We start from the raw sequence: 20,702 nt of genomic DNA, 5'->3' as shown, positions 1-20,702 counted from the left end.
TGTTGTTCCAACAGAAATATTAACAACAGGGAATGAGAATTTGGGTGGTGAAGATCAAGGGACGGATATTTTGAAGAGAGGTAAAATGTGGTAGCGGTCGTTCAGCATACTTGAATTTATGTATTAATAATTAATATTCCGCATATCATCTTTTGCGAATATTTCTATTTTTTTAAAGAATTGCGTACGTTCATTAGAGCAGAGGGGTGCATTGGGTCTTGTTACAAGTTGATTTTTTTGATCACGCTCTAATACACAATTTTTCACATGGTGTTCTTTGTATAAAGCTTTACTGCAAGTTCTAGTAGAGACATTTGTTGCCCGGCTAGCCGACAGGCATTTGCATGCCTGTTCTTCTCATCAGTAAATATTCCTACTGCTCACTGTTTTACAAACATCACTTCTCTGTTCTTACGATAGTCCAGCATAGATCCATAGACCGCTTTATGCACCAACACTGGGGACTTAAACTGAATTCTCCCACAAACCGGATCCGATATACCTTTGTTAAAGGAGGGAAAATGTGATTTGTGCGTGGGCTGTCATTGACAACCTTGGCTGCCGTGCTCTGGATAACCGGAAGTTTACCAACACTGGGATTGGAGGTTCCGGCAGAGTGTTACAGGAGTCTGTTTTGCCGCTCACTGTGTGCTTCGGTAAAGTGACTATGTTTCTCCTTCAGGACGTTTGAATGATTTGGGGTTATTACTAAAGGAAGATCATCATAATGGCTGGACTATCCTACGACGTGTTAGTACCAACATTTCTTTATTTGTGGGGGTTGTAAAACTTGCCCCACCTTTAAAGCACTCGTGCGTAGCGTTTATTACATTTTCAATGATTATCCATGCCGATCAGCAGAATCGCCCCTTTTCTCATTCAGATTGAAGAGACAGAAAGTCATCCAGTTATGAATAATTCAAAATACTTCAGTAATTTGTTGCCAATGTCACCTTTGTGTGATTATGGAATGAGTTTGTACTAAGAATCTGATCACACACCACACTCAACAATGATAGTAAATAGCATTTGACACTGTCCACATCTGCAGATATTGAGGTCCAAGTGCCTCCAGCCTGTTCTGGAGACCAATGAGAGTGCAGTGCATCATAAAAGGGCTCTTCGCACACAATGGTGATGTGTAACATTGGAGCCATATATGCCTTTAGCTGCCCATCAACTAAAGTCGGACAAGTAACAAGCATTGGCATAGCCAATAGGTCTCGCCTTTGGGACCCTATAAGTGTTTAGCCATGAAACAGTTGCATAACTAAATACTTATAAGGTCCCAAAAGCGAGACCTATTGGCTATGCCAATGCTTGTTTCTTTTCTATCCTGCCCCTATCTTTCTGAATCCAAATAACTGACTAACCTGTCCACCACTCTAATTACTTTCATATTGCACTATACTAATTCAACACTAATCCTTTATGGGTCCCGGAGTAGCGTGCTACTGCCGAAAAAGCGCTTTAATGCCTCATCAGGGGTAGTAAGCGCTATATAAATGCAATTACAATACAATTATATTTCTAAATTTGTACAACAAAGAGAAGTAAAAAGGAACTGCAAGTGCTCAAGAGGGAAATGGTAGTTATTAATCTAGAGGAAAAAACAAAAGATGCATTTTCTTTGTCTCCGTTGATGAGCCTTGTGTGCTGAAATGTAACGAGGATGAAGCACCACTGGACCTGTACCTGGGTCACCACTGGACCTCCACCTGGGTTACCACAGTCTGGGCACCACCGAAGGTAGGTGTTCTAGTTGAGACTGGTAGGGGCTTCTGGTGATCAGGGCCAATTAACTCATGGCTCTCCCAGAGCGCTCAAATGTTCTGGATGCCATCAATGAGATGTAATGACCCGCGAGGGCCCTCAACATGGCTTACTGCATCCAAGGCCCCCGAATCTTGCAGCCCGACTGCGCTTTGAGCTGCAGTTCTGACTCGTGTCTAAATGCCCTCACCCTTCAAGAAGAAAATGTTCTTATCACAGCTCTTTAATTGGACCAAAGCAAAACTGCTCCTATTTTCGGACCTGTTTCAATGCAAACAGCTCTGCCACTCACTAGGCTCTGCCATGCTGTATAAAACTGCAATGAAATACATATATTTAAATTGGCTTTCTGAGGACTCCTATACTTCTGGGAAACACGATCATGGTTGGAAAACCTATTTGGGTGAATGTGACACTAGAGCCAAGAAAAACAGTAGATTTACTGGCGTGGCATCAGAGCAATGAATAACTGAAGTTTAAAAGCGCATTGTAAATGGCTGTGCAACTGACCAATAGAAAAGCAAATTAGTACCTGCGAGAATGAGGATATTTGACACACAGGTTTCGTGCAACGTCATCGGTAACAAGATTGAAGCTTATAATATCTGTGACGTAGATATAGAGATCACCATTACGGACAGCTCGTTATGAACAATCAAGGACCTGTGCCGCTCTGAGTGCAGCGCTGCACCAGAAGCTGCTCTCACGGTCACTCAGTGCTGCCCTCCTTTCTCTCTCGAGGTGGAAACGTAAGCACTAATGCCGCAGAACTGTAGAAACATATAAATGAACATGTCCGCTTGTTTATTTTTTCTACGATCCCGGGGCTGTCGGAGCATGCATTTCCACTTGTACAAGGAAGTGGAGCGGCCGGCACAGAGCGGAAGCGCGCAAGCTTCCGATATAACGGTCTCAGAGGACGGAGGGCGAGTTGTGGCCGTCAGGGCAAGGCACACGGGAGAAGAACGGAGGTGGCAGCCACAGAAAGCTCCCTGAGCCGGCCCGCAACTGTAGCTAAGCCCGCAGAGCTCCCAGAGTTCTGCTCTAAAGTCTAAGCGCTAATAAAACATTATTGCCTGAAGCTGCATACAGCAACAAGTATTTTAAAAAAAAAAAACACTCCGCCATTATTCTACAAATACGCAGGCACGGGTGCTTAAAGAGGGAGTGTGTAATTAATAGCCGTTCATTTCCTGCAGGTACGGGAAATAAAGCTATTAGACCCAATAAACAAGGAAACAAGGAAAAAACGCTCGCAAAAAAAAGTGCTCACCAGTCAGATACTGTTTATTTTTGCATCGCGCGGTCACTTTAAGCGTGATGCAAAAATAAACTTGCGGCCTGCTTTCCTTCTGCCATGAAAGGTTTCTTGTCTTTATGGGGCCATGTGTTTGAAACACATGGCCCCATAAAGATAAGAAATCTTTTACCACAAACGTAAACCAAGCGAGCCAGTCCAACTGGGACGGCTCTAAAAGAGAAAATTGTACGTCACTGGAAGCTCTTTTCCAATAACTGTCCACCGTTTAGCATAAACGGTGACGCCAGCCAATGGAAAAGAGGGGCGGGGCTTAAACCCCGCTAGTGAAATCTACCCTAACTCATTAAATCTCGCCAGCGAGACTGCGCATGTCTGCGCAGCCTGCGCAGCCTACGCCAGGCGAGACCTAACAACTAAACACAGTCATTGCCAATCGACAACCCTGCCATATACCTCGAAAAGGAGACTTCTCTCTCTTCATCTATAATCGAAGATCACAACTGCGCCTGTTCTTTAATATACTGCCTGCACCACGACCAGCAACCCGTTGAATATTCAACTAAATCTTAATCACTCTCAAAATAAAGCCCTGTTTACAGAGTCTAAACTCTTGGTCAGATACAGAAAGACAACATATAATCTTTCCTGATTAGTTTTCATTTCTGGATCGCAGTATTTCGTACTCTGTGCTGTTTAGTGGTTGAAGGAAGAGCACCAGATAAGTGGTGCAGTGAACGGTTTTACTTTCGATAATCAAAGTGTATTTTTGTTGCTGGTTGATGTAAAGTTTTTACTGCACTTGTAACAATCGAAGTTAGATGCATTTGATTTAATGATTTGATTTTCAAAGCAAGCCATTATAGAAAGGAGTATTTTTATACAAGCTTTTAGGTTTTAAGTTACACTTGCTGCCACAAAGTTCTGTGTAATTCTAATAATAAGAAATCATACTGTTAAATAACTCCTCAATGCATTGGGGTTAATTTTATTAGCCCACCTTTGTTTTGTTTTCTAAGTGTGTTTTATAACGGACATTGTATGTACATAGACTTCTTGGTACTATGTAAAATGCAACAAGGTCATTGCACAGACTATTACTGTGGATAATACAATCTTTATTTTGCTCCAAAACCCGAAGCAGTCGGTTTATTTATGGACTAACTACGATAGAAAGTCATCCTCTGCCATTCGGGACTGGTCATCCACGTACACCCTGGTCACAATAGGAAATGTTGCCACACTACAAAGAAGTTGTGCAGCTAGCATCCCAGCTGTGCTCCTTGTTTGGTGGAGTGTCTTGAGTGGGGACTGGAGACCTTGCCATGTTGGAAAGTTATGACCCCCTGACAATTTGCGCTCTTCTGGTCTGCTCTGTGGTTTTCCATAGTGGACTCAACATCTGCAAGTCCACTGGCGGTCACAGGAGGTGCCCCACTTTTAGTGTTTGCCCGCCACCAAAGCACCAGGCTCAGCTGGAGATAGGATAAAGCCAAAGTGTAAGTGAAGGGTTACTCACTAGACTACAGGGATACTAAAGGTTGGTGGCAGAGGAGTCAATTGTGCAAAGGCCTTTATATTGGTACTGTTAGCAGAGAGTCCAGTGTCTCTCCAGGGATGGCACGCTCAGTAACCCATAACTTGGTCCTTCAGTTTGCTTTGAGTATAAACTGTGTATTGTGGTATCTGTATGGTGTGATTGTGCTCTGGAGTTACATCATGGGGTTATTCTGTCCAATGAGATCTGGAATCCAACCAATGGCTCAACTCAATGAAATCTGGCTTCCACCCAAGCCATAGAACTGAAATTGCCCTCTGAAGGCGCTGCCCAGCAGCCAAGACAAGGTGGCAGGTTGGTTATCTTGGATTTATCTGTGACGGTTGATACTGTATTGCTGGAGAAACTATCCATTGTATCTGGTGACCACTAAAAAGCCATCAGTTATGTTTCCCTTGTACATAAAATTGCGAAGCATTCACCTTGTTTGTTGCGTCCCCTCTGCTAAATATTTTGGTTTCAAGAATAATACTCTCAGAGCAGCAATTTGTTTCTTGGAGGAAAAAAAAGAGAACGATGGCCTTAATGCGCAGAGATCTTTCCCCCGCTGGAAAGGTCCATTGTGCCTTTTCCGTGTAGGGAAAACAAATGACGGCCATGGTGCTTTCCCCCACCAGCTTTCTGATGCACTTTGACTTGATGTGTCCTGGGTCCCTGCCAATCAGGTTCCCAGGACCTGTGTACTTTCCCAAAACTGTACATTTGTACTCACAATTGGCACCTCTCCGACCACATGTAAGTCCCTTGTAAAGGGTACCATGAGTACCAAGGGCACTGTGACCAGGGAAAGCCTCTAAGGGCTGCAGCACATATTGAGCCACCCTTAGAGGTCCTGTACCTTAACACACACACACTGCAATTGCAGGCTGCGTGTTTTGGTGCAGAGAAAGGTGAAGAGTTGACATGGCACATACCTGTGTGCCTTGCCTGCAACCCACTGCCTATGCTATAGGTAATTCACCCCTCTAGCTGGGTGCCCTATACCACTGGTGACGGTACCGTTGCATGAGCACTGTACCACTACAGTGTCTAAGTCCATTCTTATTCTGCAAAGTTTGGTAGCCAACTTCTCAGCATAATATACCCAAACTGATGCCAGTGTGGGGTTTATTATAACATGCACTCAGAGGGCATCATAGAGAAGACCCTTGAAAAACGACCAGCCTCTGGTGGGTTCCCTGACTGGTAAACACCAGCCTGCCACCACAAGACCTATTCCTGGACCCCTTGGGTGGAAGCCTTCACTCCCTGGGCCCAGAAACAAAGCCTTTCCTGGGAGGAGGTGTTCACAGGTCAGGGAGAGCCATCTGTGACAGGGGAGCTTCAAAGGTCTTGCCGCCTTTGCAATGCAACCCCCGGCCTCCCCTGCTATGAGGAGCAGGACCCCACCCTGTCTCACCCCCTTTTCATCAGGGAGACAGGCAGGAAAAATTAGAGCAGCCCAGAAGGTGTGCCCACCTCTGCCAACCCCATCCCTCAGGTGGGAGAGATGAGGTGAAGCCTACTCTTCAGTTCCAACAATCTAGCAGATGGCAGGCACTCTTCAATCAGGATAAAGAACTGTGCCCACTCCCACACGTGGGGTGAGCATATCCAGGGTGTAGTCACCCTGAGGTTAGTAGCTCATTGGCTACTACCTCGAGACCCCTAAAACGCCCGCTAAATACAGTATTAAGGGGGCAGCCCTGAACCCAGAAGGGAGACAAGCAAGAAGAAGAAGAAGGATCGAAGAGCCATGCTGAAGGAAGAAGATGTGGACACCAACTGCCTTGGCCCCCAGTCCTACCTGCCTGTCCTGACCTTGACCTGCTCCATCGGAATCCCACCGTATCCAGCAGTCCCCCAGAACCTGGAGGACCTGCCTTACCTTCCCTGCAAAGACTCGGTCTCCCCGAGCACCTGACTTGCTCAAAAACCAGACCCTAGCTCTGGCTGAATCCTTGAGTCTGCACCACTAGGCATCCAACGCCCACGGCCCGAGTGGCCCAAGACCATGAGGAGGTCTCCCCAGCGAACCTGACTTGGGATCTAGTGATCCCTCACCTAACTCAAGCCTCCCGACGATGCCTGCAGCCTCTACCTCGAGGGTCCCCGCGACCAGAGCTGGTAAGGTAATCAGACACCCAAGGATACCCCTGCACCCGACGCCCCACTGCATTCGGTGGCCTAACCGACGGTGTCCAGGCATCCCACTTACCTCTCCAACTCCAGAAAGCCTCCCTGCCCGAGCCTGCAGTCTTTGTTCCGACTGAAGATCTCCCATTGAAAACAACAGGGCACCCAACGTCAAATCAGCTCCCTGCACTCGGCCGCCCCTGTGCCGCTGTGTGTGCGCCTTGTTTGCTAACTCGGATCCCCCTTTGCCCAGAGCTTAAACCTAGGAGCTTTGCTCCCTCAACCCCGTGGTTTGCCCGAGAGCAGTCACCAACCGATGGCCTATAGGCTAACATTGGGCCTCAGCACTCTGAACCCGGCCGCCCTAGTGCCGATGAGGGTGCTCTTTGAGTGTATCCTTGACCCTGGGGGAACCCTTATTCTAACCCCAGAAACTCAACCCTCAAAACCGATTGCTTATCTGCACACCAATAACCACATTTTCTTCCATAGGATTGCATTGACTGTTTTTCCTATGAAAAAGTTCCAAGTGTTTAGTTGTGTTTGTATGAAAACCCAAGTAACGTTGTTTTAAGGTTAAAGTGGTTTACTTACCTTTGTCTAGGAAATGTCCAAGTGTGATATCTAGGCATACCCCACTGAGTAGAAAAAGTAATCTAGAAAGTAATCTCAAGAGTAATCTAAAAATGAATTACAAAGTCATCACAAATATCAACTGCCTTTAAATGTTTTACCAACCTGTAACAAAGTCAATTTCTTTCAGCTTGCATATTCTTATCAACCTATTTTGAAAAGTACAATTTTCCCTACCTGTACCAAGTCCTGCTTGGTTCTAAAAATAAAATACAACTAGTGAAATATTTTTTATACAAACAATTGGTCTGAGTTCAGTCTTTGAGTGTGTGACATCATTTCTTGCTTGAGTGTGTACAAAAATACTCAACACAACCCTCTCATAAAGCCTTACTGCTCACCCACACTACCACAAATAGAGAGTAAGGTGTTATCTACTTTCACCTCTGTAAGCCCTTGGGATCCATTGGACTCTGTGCACACTATACCTTACTGAGTTATAGTATGTACAGAGCCAGCTTCCTTCAGACTTCAGAGTTCCGAAAGCCAAGATGCCCTCCTTGCATCAAGAGGTTGGGGGCTGTACCTGCATGAGTATGATTACACTATTGTGCACAAACCTGGGAAAACTCATAACACTGCAAACTACTTTTCACTAGTGCCGATATAGAACAACGTCCAAAGCAGCTGAGGCCTACATCAATTTCATAGTAAAGTCTAGTGTGCCTGCACCACTTCCTATTAAACAGATTCTGACATCTACTACTACTGACAAAGACATGCTTAAGCTGAAGGAAATCATCAATACAACAGTATCATGGCGGAAACATACTCAAACTCTTACAGATGATGTGGAGTACCAGAAGTTCAAGAATGTTCAGGAAGAACTTTCTGTCACACATGATGGTGTCATACTTAGAGGGGCAAGAATAGTTATCCTGAAAGCCTGAGACAACAAATTATTGAAGTGACACACGAAGGACATCATGGCATTGCTGTAACTAAAATAGCCCCAGGGATAGAGTGTGGTTTAAGTGGCACAAGGAACGAGTTGAAAGGGAGTTTAAAGCTCATCTATGCAACTGCCTGTCTCTCAAAATAACTCAGCACCTGTTGAACATGTGTGAGCTACCTAAGCAAACTTGGGAGAGAATTGTGTTGGACTTCTTCAGACCCCTCAATAATGAACATCATCTCATGGTAGTGGTTGATGAGTACTCACGTTTTCCATTCCTGGAAGACCTATCATCAACCACACATGAGAGAGTCATCGAGAGGCTAGATGACATTTTCACAGCATGGGGTGTTCCCTCAAATCTCAAATAGGTCCACCCTTCAATAGCAGAGAGTTCAAAGACTTATTTAATCGTTTGAACATCAAACATCAGAAAAGCACAACTCTCTGGCCACAGCAAATGGCATTCTTGAACGATTTATGAGTACTTTGAAAAAAGTGGTTCAGCATGCTGCACTGGAAGGCATCAACCACAATTCTGCTTTACGCCCAGCCTTTCATGCCAACTGTTCCACTCCTCATTCTACGACAGGAAAAAGTCCTACCACCTTGATGTTCGGGGGAGCTCTTGGAACAAAGCTACAACAATGAGCCACCACCCGGTCTATATACCCTGATGAAATTTGTGTCACCTCTTGCAAATGCAAAATGAAGGCTTATGCCGATAAGTGCTGACATGTTCGAGACACGTTTTTTGGAAAAGGAGATAGAATTCTTGTCAAGCAAAAGAGGGCATGCAAGACAGACACTCCGCTGAACCGCTAAGAGTTGTAGCGAGCAAGAGCCATATAGTAACTGCCCAACGACCTGGAAAATCTATATTCAGAGACTCGTCACACTTTAAGCCTTTGCCTCGATGTTCTCCTGGAGTCATGCAAGTCCACCTGAGTGTCCAAGTCAGTCATCCGACTCTTCTCTAGAGATGCTAAATGAAGGCCCCCCTCCCCTATCTCGTACAACTTGATCTGGAAGACTGGTGCAAGAATCTTGATGACTTATCGAGGAGTTATGATGTGTATATGTATATATATTTGATTCGAGGCCGAGTTCTCTCTTTATGCTGCTGTGGGGACCACCCGGTGGAGAAGGATGAGTGCCTGGACAGCCTAATCTACAACTACCTAGCTTTTGGAATGTCAGAGGAAGCTCGGTGAGAGGGTGAAGGCAGCGCAGCAGCGACCGACATTGACCTGTGAGTGGGTCAGCATCGGGGAGTGGGTCTCCTATTCTCATGATGATGTTAGAGCATCAGAAGGCCAGTAGCAATCAATGAGGAGTTGCCAATAAGTTGTTGTGAGGGGAGACTGCACTTGTCTGTTAATATTTCAATATGAGACAGAGTGCTATTTGCTCAAAGCCTGAATACTTTCGGTGGGGCTACAAAATGGCTTTCTTTCGCATGGACACACGATATTCAATCTTGGACTACTATCCATTAACAAGTAATTGTGATATGGATGATTAGTCAATATATCTAATCTGAATGAAGAAACATACGACCACACCTATCAGAATCCAGGTGATCAATTTAGGAGGGTCCAATTTAGCCCATCAATGATCAGAAATGTTGGACGACTCATTGGTTTTCATTTTGGCCTCTCTCCTTGATTGACATGAAAATCACTTTGTGGTCCATCTATGTCAGTTCAAAAGTAGTAAGAGTGTTGACTAAAGCTTGGCACAACTAGATATGGCCAAGTGAATTGTCCTAGTACACGTTACAGCAAATCAAAGGTCGACTAAAGAGCAACTCTGTGGCTTCCTTGTCAGAATCCCTGTCCACATGGAGATTAAAATCTTTAAGAAAGATAACATTGGTAGTTTCTAGACTACAGATTCCACTATTGAAGTAATAAGTTATTTTCAGAGGAAGAGAACCTGTAAATGAATAAAATTGTATTGGATTCATTTTGATTCATTGAAATTTTGAATGAGAACTATTGAGAATATATTCTGTAAAGGAAAGTGACTTGATAGTCCATGAGGAAACTAAGAATGTTTCTGTTGGCTAATTTGAAAAGATAACCAGGAGGAATGTAAGATCAGGGGCACAGTCCACTTTAAGCAGGTTTCGGTTATATAGGCAGAATCAAAATTAGTCTTACAGACTCCTCCCCCTAGTCACAGGTTTAACCATCAAACAGATATTGATTAGAATGCACATTATATTGGGATTCCGACAATTACATTATACAGCTTGATTAGAAATTCTAGAAGATAAGGGGGGATGGTGTAAATATGAAATGTCTGTGAGGCGCCTTAGATATTTGGTTGCACTAGTGAGGCACTTCAAACTAATAGGTTCAATATTGCATAGCTACAAATCCTTTAACAGTAGTATTTAGTCACTTCTTACTGGCTGCGGAAAAAAGACTGGGCAGTGTCCTAGGCCCTGGACTCGGCCTGGACACAATGGGATGCAGACATGCTTGCCTTTAGCATGCTTCTCTCTGCTGCCAGTCTAAAAAAAAGGTGTGGATGGATGACATTTCCCAACTGGCAAAGACAAGAGAGCGCACTTCCAATATGACCCTTCTAAAATGGCACAATTGATAGTGAAGTAAAAATGGCGGATGCTCTCCTCGTAATACAAGCGGACTATAAATGAATTTAAAACAAGCATTGGCAAAGCCAATATGTCTTGCTTATGCAAGAGATATTGTTTTTGCGCATGTGATTTGGCCATGCTGTCTCTGATGCACTACCCTATATTTCACCCTATACCTCTCTCAATATATTCTCTACCTCCACTCTGCGACTCATCCCAAACCTTATTTTACTACCATGATCTCCAAAATAACTCTTTCTAGATTATTCCTTCCTCTATCCCTCCCTGGATCAACCCAAACCTCATTTTAATACTATGTTCTCCCAAAAACTCATCTAAATTCTTCCCTCACCTATCCCTCTTTTGACTCATCCCAAAACTAATTTTACTACTCTGAGCTCCCTAATCTATTTCTAGTGATTCTTTCCTCCTCCATCTATCCTTATACTCATCCCAAACCTCACCTCACTACTATGATCTCCCAATAAACACTTTCTAGACTCTTCCCTCTTCTATCCCCCATTATAATTTTCAATCCAACTAACAGACTCACACCTCTCAAATTACCTCAAATTTCACTTACTAATCCACCAGTAATCCTTGTTGGAATCCGGAGTAGAGTGCAACTCGCCAAAAAGCGCTTTGAGGCCTTGTCAGGGGTAGTAAGTGCTATATAAATACAATTACAATACATTTGTTCGTACTTTTTAATTAACAAAGGGGCAGATATTGTGTCCTTTGTTTATATGTATGAGGCCTTGACTGGCTCTAGACAGACTCCTTACAAGTATTATGTACCCTGGTGGGTGTGGTTAATAAAGTTTGTAGCACAGCACGTTCAGTCTACGGTTGCAAGCTGGAGAATAAAGATGTGCAAACCAGAGCTTTGTGTGTGGCGTGCTATGTCACATGCTCCCGGACTGGGGAGGACACTACAGTCATGATTGGTACATCCATTCAAACAACGGCTGAACTCGTCCTGACACAATCAACCAATGGCTGATTTCAAAACATCCAACAGCCACATATGGCCCCTTGTACAGGCTAGTGCTCTATCTGCAAGACCTAAAAAATATAAATGTTAAGTGTAGGAAAAAACATAATTTTTGTTACAACAATTAATACTCAAGTCAAGTCTTGCAATATAAATCGAACAAGGGTGAATGACTGCTTTGTCACAAATTTTATAAGCAATACCTCTGATCTTATGAGCAATGCTTAAATAACTCCAACAGATGCCTGGTGGAACACCAAGGGCTCTTATCCTGGCTTTCTAGAAGGACACATTTTGAGATTGCAAATCCCAGTATCTCACAATTGTTTTCCTTATCACTGCCAGACCAGCGAACTATTAGGGAAGGCATCAATATTACGCCCTGTGCTAGTAAAAGAACACAAGCAAAGAAAGGAGGGAGGTAGAAGTAGAGGTAGAGTCTAGGTTTATCCTCCTAACTGTTATGTAACAAACAAAAATCGAATAATTCGAAGAGAACCTGCCCAAGGGATTTGTGATAGGATACAGCGAGAATCCACTTAATAGGATGGATTAAATAAAAGCACGGGAAATGACTCTATACCAAACAGGCGATTTAAAGGAAACTGAAGTCAGCGGTGCAGCAAGAGTGCTCTGGGCCCCCATGCAAGTATGTAAAATGTACACACCCGGCCATAGTTTGGGAGTATATTACAACCATAATTGTGGTGCTGTTGGCCCCTCACACTTCTGGGCCCCAGTGTCACTGCACCTTCTGTACTGATGATAGCTACATCCCTGGTACAGGCAACTACGCTTAAAGGCGAAGCAAGCATATTGTTGGTTTTCCTGTTTGTGATAGGCATAGTGGGTAAGCAGTAACATTTTGTTGCATGGTGAACAGGCAGAGAGAGCCTTTATATGTCGCTGGTGCTTTGGGTAAGTAATATCTGGAAATGCTGTCTGCAACAAAGAGCACACAAATTTAAAGATTGAATAAATGTAATCAAGCTGTAGGCCTATATGCACTTTGAGCTTGGATTAAGACTGAGGTTCTATGGCTTGTGTAATACGAAGAATTGTTCTCATTATGGGTATTTTAACTAGCAACACAGCACACTCTTCACTCATTCTTCAATTGTTATAACCCCTTAGTATAATATGGCAATGTCATGTAAATATTTTCAATTTTATCCTAAGCATATACATTAAAAATGTTCTGTTTGCTTTAAAACGGTATGACTGGAATAAATTGGAGCACGTCTACTATGCGCAGCAAGCTTGTATTATGATTTGAACTGAGCTACAGGTGAACCATCGTATGCATCAGATCAGTGATCCACGCTGCGCTAAAGACTCTTGATTTCCCATGGTTTTAAGTTACAAGAATACAAATTTATATCAGAGAGATATTCCCAAAAACATTAATTCAACCCACTGCATTGCTATTAAAAATTCAAAATGGGTCCGCTTTAAATGTCAGAGAACTATCCACTGTGGAACAATTTAGAGCATACTTGCCAACATCCGAAAACAATCAGGGGAGGTTTTCATATTTGCTCTCACTCGAAGTTGGAGTATTTCGAAGTGAGAATTAAACAGATTAAACATAACACGGCCTGTAGTTACGAACTGACAGACGTAGTGCAATGAGAGGCGAGAACCCCTAGGTAGCCTCTGTACTCACCCACCAGTCTGCCAGCTCCTGACCCCAATAACCAGCCACTGGCAGCCGCCATGTTGGGACGGCGTGACTCACAGTCCTGGGCATGCCGGGAGCTGTAGTGCCGAAACCGGGCTTATTCACGAGATCCTTTTTTTGTACTACACATTCTTTTAGCCTTTGAAAACGCCCTAAGTTTGTTCGCTAGTGAAATAGTTCTAGTTATTCAAGCAGCTATGTAAGGAAAAGTCAGGAATCTTCACGAGTATCTGCTTAAATATGCAACGGAATAACCTTACCCAATTTGAAAGATATTTCTTACACGAAAAGAAAAATGCAAGCATTAGATGAGTTATTTATTTTTTACTTTTGCCCGTACCGTAAATTAAAATATCTACCGTCGTGCCATGTACGGTACATCTTTACTAAATAAAATGTCATTCGAATGTTCCAAAACGGCATCTAATTAGGCTATGAATACAGTTGCTTCTGTTCTGTCCTCTTTCTATTTCACATAGAGTGTAATCACGCAACTAAAACAGTCTAGTAGGATTAATGCCACAATAAGTGTCTCGATCCCAAAAACTACATTTCCCGGATTTCTCTAGTTTCGTTGTCCATTCACGCTTCCAAGGCTCACATGGAGGGTGGGGCGGCGGAATGTAAGTGAGTCGTGATTGGTCCACTGCTGTTTACGCCTCGCTTCCATTGGCGGCAGCTGCCTGACGCCCCCCTGGGTAGGCTGCACCGTAAGATCCGGCCGTGGGAGTGGAAGAGACCCGTGTGTGTCAGGCTGGGCACTTGTACCCATGGAGGACGCCGAGGGGCCTGTGGCAGGAGCGCAGGTCGGAGACTTTCATGGTGACGAGGAGATCATTGAGGTGTTGGAGCTGAATGACGACGATCCGGACCCGGGTACTGAGGGGGTGCAGTGGGGTCAGGGGTGCACGAGGTGCTTTCTGGACTTAGGGGCTCCTGCTAGCCCTGAGAGCATTCACGAGTTTTAATGAGTTCGTCTAAGGTTGATATTCTGGTCCATGTTGTACTTTCCATTGTATGCTGTGGGTCTTTCACAATTTCTAAGATTGGCTTTTTCTAAAGCAGGCATGTAGTACAATAATAGGAGGCCCACAGACACTATTCCGAGAAATGCTGTGGTGTAGGGTCGTTGCTACGTGTTGTAGGGGGGGATATTTCTATCTGTGGCTACGACACTAGTAGTAGGCCAGGGCTCGCAGGTCCTTTTTCATTAGTAAGTGAATTGTATAGTCCTCGGATTCATAATAAGTCAGGGATGGAGAGGGATGCTCAGAGTCCCGGCTGGACCTCGTCAATGGTACAACCTGCCTCGTGTGCGAGTGATGCAAGCGTGTGCTAGTCTGCCTTGCTGAATCTGTTGTGCAGGGAAAGTAAATTACACTTGATGCTTTCTTTGAAAAAGTGTGCTTTCCTGCTGCTAAGATGTACATGTTCGTCAAGGAAGCAAAGCTTGCACTATTGCTGCCCAATTTGTGATAAATGACTCCATGTCATGTATAATGCCTTTGCCAAATTCTGACTTTTTAGCCAGCTGCACTTTGCATGTCTTTTTACCTCCTAATGCCAGCGTTAACAGCTAAGCCATAAATCCCACAACACAACATGCTATTGGCTGAATTGCCAGTATTGGCGGAAGGTATTGTGTGATAGTGCCACTGGCAGACTTGCAAAAATTTAAATTAAAATGAAGCACTTTACGTTTGGCTATTTTTCCAATAGGCAGTCCAATCTACCGGGGTGATCTACCTTCACTCAGTACGTACTGAGACATGACTCGTATCAGATCCTCTGCTCCATGTGTCTTGCTGCTACCCCAGTCTCCAACCCCTCATGTCATACTCCAGACTGACCATCTCTTTTCTGAGCACTGATCTAACTTCATGTGTGGTTGTAATGTATATGCCCCAGATGAATAACTTAAACGCATTAAATCCTGTAGCATATATCGCGGTGTTCCAGTGTAGTCCTCAAAGTATTGATAGACTTGACCTCCTTCAGTATCACCAAGGTTGGCATCAGTCAGTGATATCCCCTGTAGTCCCCACCTGGGGATACAAGCTCTCTTTTTTTGACCAGTCAAGCTGTGCCAGCAGAGGACAATGGTCAGACATTGTGTGGCCCAAATATTTGGTGTGAGAGCTCAACTGTATCTTTGGATGGTAAGAATTGATCCTGTTTGGAGTCCAGGGAATGTCTATGTGAATAATGGGAGTATCCAGTCTATCATGTGCGAAGTATACCAAGTGTCTGTCATATTCCAGTGCCACAGCCAGTTAGTGCTTTTGATGCTTTGGGGAGAGACGTCTCTGATGTGCTGACATAGACAGTTGTTCTACCTCTTTGATGAAAATAAACAGTCTACTCACCGTACCAGTTCTGCTGATTTTCCATTCCACCTGCAGTGTAGAAAGTGATGTGCAGTGGGGCCTTGTTGTGTGGTGCCACGTCTGTTTCCAACGTCACACTGCTGATCGCTCAAAGCACATTATCTGCCATCAACATGGTGACCTCCAGAAGCATTTTCGTGTTTGGATTCATACCTCTGTGTTGGCACCAGCCACCGTATCTTCTGTGTCTGATGATCCGTTAAAACAACTATTTGAGATGACTCTCCACCAGGCCAGATCCTCTATCTTTCGATTGCTCCTTATGAGACTGTTTCATTGATGGACTAAGACCAGTTTGCGTTCTCCTACCTTTCTGCCTTTTCTTTACCTCTTAAGGTATTGTCAGTGACTGTTTTCTGCAGTCCACCTCTCAGTCCACTTGTTTTTCTCCTTTTTGTCTGTGAAGAAGTGTAAGTTGTCCTTTTCAACTGTCCATAGTTTCCTTGAAAAGAGCAGCATGTACTTTAGCCCTTGCTCTCTGGTTGCTCTCTGAGATTGTGTTTGCTTTTGATGAATGAATTCCTTTGCTACTGTAATGCTTCTATATAATCTGAAAACCTTGTTATCTTCTACTGTGAACAGACAATTTCACCAGGCAATTAGAAGTACGTTGCCCTGGTTCCATTATTTAAGTGGGCAACCTCCCATTAAGGGGGAGGGAGGGGTTCCAGGGCTGGGTGGCATAGATGGGAGTCATTCCACACTTAAAACGTTGGCTAGGCCTCTGGGCACCACTTGTGTTGACTACCAGTCTCCCAGATACAGTCCGTGCTGGGGCCTTTGCTGTTCTCAGGGAGTCCCACAATTCGGACATTATTTCTTCTCTAGTGTCCCTCTGAGTTCTCCACTGGTTCAACAGTTGCTGCTGTTACACTGCAACCGGCACCACGGGTTTCTAACTCCACATGCTTTGTCAGGACGGCCCTGCCAGTGTCCCCCCACAGGGAGTCCATGCCTTTTTTTGGTCATATTGTATATGTGCTGCACTTGGTTTGAATCAGGTCAGTTGTGCCCAATTTGATAAAAAAGGGGAGGGGCAACTGTGCCCCAACAAACAACCCTCACCCCTCCCACACACCACAAGAGGATAGATGCAGCCAAGGTGCTCTCTCCTGTGGAGGTCAGTCCTTAGTTTGCCATTCCTCAGGGCTTGCTAGAACAGTCCTACAGCTACATTGTATAGTTAACTTTAGGGTCATCTGCACCTAATACCCAGTGTAGCACTGCAGTCAAGGCTGTCTTACCTCCAGCTTCATACATGGCTCTTCCCAACGTTGTTAGGCCTTAATGTTTTTTCCTCCTGGCAGTGCCTCTTCTACATTGACAGACAGCCATGTTCGATCCAGCTCAAGGCACACATGATATTGTCACAGAGGCCTCTGCAAACCTCTTCGTAGTACTCCAGAGTCATAGCATCAGGTGGCAAATTTCTCTGCGTTTCACTTTGGCCTCAACCCAGGTGCTCTGTGCTGCTTTACATGAGTCCTTACCCTCTCTGAAATGTTGACCTGGCCACCAAACGAGGCATGTGGGTACTCTTGTCACTTATTCGCTGCACTGGTCCTTCTGGAATGCCCTGCAGGCAGGCCAATCTTCACCCTCTGCTTCCTTCATGCTTTTCAGGCACAAATCCAGATGCTACGCCATAGAATACTGCCCATTGTCTCTTGGCTATTCTCTACTGCACTTTGTAGGAAGGCAGCTGTTTACTGCAGGATAGCAAATGACTTAAATGTGACCGTTGAAGCCCCTTAAAAAGTGTTTAGTCTGTGATTGTGTGTGGCCATGCCCACCTCCAAACTTGATCCTTTTACTCAAAATTGTGTGAAGTTTGAATTGCCGACTTGCCTGTGGTTCAAAACTGACAGCCAAGCACAGCTTAACTGAAGTTATGTGACTCACGATGCGCAGATAACATTTCTAAATAAAAATATACTTTCACAGACTGACGTAGATCCTGATTGCCTCTAAAGCACACTTTATAGGATAATATTAATGTCTTATGATGAACAGGGAGTTCTACTACTTCAGCTGAGCTCTTGTTGGTCAACATATTTTTTTTCATCAAATGTTTCTTTGTTCTGAAGGTTTTATGGTCTGTCTAAGATACTTCCCAAGAATGAACTTTTTTTTAATAATATTACCCGTTTTTGTACTGTTTCAGGCGAGGCTTGTGTTATACTCATATTAGACTTTTAATTACATTAAAATGTTTTACAATAACCGTATTATCAGGCCTCACACCTGCTGGCGCTCAATGAGTGGTGGTATGGAGAGAAGGAGATCCCGGCGTACGCACTGGAACGCTACCTTATGGGGCATCACACACTACATACACTTTTGTACTCAGCGCGGCTACGGAGCGCGCTGCCATCAGTTACGCGGGTGGTGTTCATGGTTTGGAGGCAGGCGCTACGGGGCATGGGCTGGTGGAACGTCCTGACCTGGGAGACTCCTTCGTGGGACAATGGGCGCCTGCCCCACTTGGCAGCCCTTCCGGGGTTTCGGGGATGGGACGCCATTGGTATCTCCACCCTGGGTGATGTTCTGAGGGGCACAACACTAAAATCGTTTTGAGATCTCCAAGAGGAGTTCCATATGCCCCAGGCTCAATTCTATCGCTACTTACAGCTGCGCCACGCGTTGTCCCCTAGCTTGCAGGGCCTGGAGTCCATATCCGAGTTTAGTCCCGTTGAAGCGAAAGTCTTTATGGGGGATCTGCAAGACAAAAAGATCTCGCGTATTTATCAGTCCCTGGTCACGCATTGCTCCCCTACACTTCAGAAACTCCAAGGGGACTGGGAGGCAGATGTGGGCGGGCTGGAAGAGGAGGATTGGACGGACGCCCTGGCAACCCCGCGGGGGGCGACCATAGCCATACGGCTTTGTCTAGTCCAATTCAAATACCTCCACAGGGTCTACTTTACTAGGACACGATTGTGGTAGGCGGTGATGATTGCCTCCCCGGAGTGTCTTCGCTGTGGTCGGGCTAAGGGTACGTTTATACATACGGTTTGGCAATGCACATCGTTAGACCGCTTCTGGAGGGGGGTCTTTGCCTGTCTATCAGAGGTCCTGGGCTGGGAGCTTACCCGCACACCACAGCTGGCACTGCTATATGTTATGGAGGGGGTGGGGGGCAATGCCTATAAACGACACCTCATGCTCCTAGGCAAACACTATAAAATATGGAAACGATGGGCGGAGTACCGGGGCCTCAGGCTGGAACCTCCGGCGTTAGAGGAGCCTTGGGTGCTCGTTTAAGTCTGGGGTCCAGTATAGGGGGAGGGGAGAGAAGGAGCGGGGGGGTGAGCCTGGATTAGGACCTTCTGATCTTTTTAATGCTACGGATGGGATAGTATGGACCTGTGCAATCTTTGGGGGGGAGGAGTGGTGGGAGGGTGGGAGTTGGGGATGGGGTGACATACCGTTAAATGCTCCTGTGTATTGTATTGTTGATCATGGGGGGGGGGGGGGGGGGGATTTGTTTGCTGTAATGGTTGTCTTTGGTTTGCTTTGGCAGATGACTCTGGTGTGCAGAGCCCTGCGCAGTATATGCGAATTGACAAATAAAATATGTTTTCAAAAACATTTTTTTTTTTTTACAATACCAAAAATCTAGATTTGAATGTGTGGGGAGGGGTTGGAGATCTGCCATGGTTACTTGTAAAGGGTATCAAGTGTCCAGGTTTATATGAAACCGTACACACAAAAAGGGAATGCGATGGAAAAAAGCTTACTAATAAATCCTCCTTTACCAATAAATACCACCCAACAGTATAAAAAAGTATGAACACTTTAATGTAAAGGCAGTGTGTTTGGATCCCCCAATTTTAGTTTTGAAAGATTTGCCCTCACCCACCACTAGTGATACATTAGTTGTTGATTTCAAGCCAACTTATTTAACACTTAAATCCATGTAAACAAAACAAAAATTGGATGCAGAAAAAATGCATGATACTCATTTAGTATCTGATAGTGAGCTACTTCATTGGAGTAAGAACAAACAAACTAAATGAAAATTTAATTTAGAAACAAACTTTGAACTTTATTTTTCAAAATACAGGTGTGATTAGTGTCGCACTACAAACTTCACGATAGCACTGCTCTCTGGTGAAAATGTAGGTGGAAAGAATATTCCTCATGTCTGATTATTCATAACTTGCTCCAAACGTAGGAGCAAACATCCACATAGGAGATGGAGAGAATATCTTCCTGCCCCTTGCTTATTTAGTCAAAGGACCAATGTCACTGGCAAGTACATCTCCCTATCCTCTCATTGATGCTTTGAGTAATAGAGATATGTCTGTATATATAGAACAGTCCCATGTAGCGCGTTCTGTCAAGACGCTATGGATGGCATAAAGCGTCCTCAGATTGATGCATGTCAGTGCGCTCCGCGCGGTCGTTATTGAGACATGTCTAATACTAAGAAACTCAACATGAGTTTGCATGCTGTTTCTTGTACCACCACCCTGAAAAAAGGAGGGGGGTGGACGATCTCCTTATTATTCCATTTAAAATCTTTTTAGGGAAGCAGAGCTCATTATGTTAAAGGTAATTGGTTGGTAGACATTTCTTGTGGCACCATGCCAAAGGGGAGGGGGGGGGAGGATAATCTAATTCAATGTAAATGTTTTTTGTAATAAGAGACAGAGCTTATCTTCGTTCGCGATTTAATGCCTTTTAATGAATTATGTTTAAGTGAATGATCCTGACATATAGTTGCCTATACAGTTAGATGTTTTTATTTTGAGGTAGGAGGATATCCAGTGCCTGTCATCATGCCGTCTCTTGAAT

The 20,702-nt window shown here is 44.5% G+C and overlaps 2 protein-coding genes across 2 annotated transcripts in view; one reads left to right on the top strand and one right to left on the bottom strand.

The window, feature by feature from the left end:
• Positions 1-13,621, bottom strand: part of LOC146859345 (uncharacterized) — a 29,050-nt gene extending 15,429 nt beyond the window's left edge. Inside the window, exon 1 of the mRNA XM_085650022.1 lies at positions 13,501-13,621. Within this exon, the coding sequence (XP_085506148.1) occupies positions 13,501-13,552 (52 nt within the window). The 5' untranslated portion in view covers positions 13,553-13,621. The remainder of the gene's footprint in view (positions 1-13,500) is intronic.
• Positions 13,622-14,210: 589 nt separating this feature from the next.
• The window catches only part of AAMP (angio associated migratory cell protein), a 158,082-nt gene continuing 151,590 nt past the window's right edge, over positions 14,211-20,702 (top strand). The window contains exon 1 of the mRNA XM_085650021.1: positions 14,211-14,391. Coding sequence (XP_085506147.1) covers positions 14,286-14,391 — 106 coding nt within the window. The 5' untranslated portion in view covers positions 14,211-14,285. The remainder of the gene's footprint in view (positions 14,392-20,702) is intronic.

This window comes from Triturus cristatus, chromosome 3_2, assembly GCF_964204655.1.
Source record: "Triturus cristatus chromosome 3_2, aTriCri1.1, whole genome shotgun sequence".
In the NCBI taxonomy this organism is placed as follows: Eukaryota; Metazoa; Chordata; class Amphibia; order Caudata; family Salamandridae; genus Triturus; species Triturus cristatus.
This window is presented reverse-complemented; position numbering and strand designations above follow the sequence as displayed.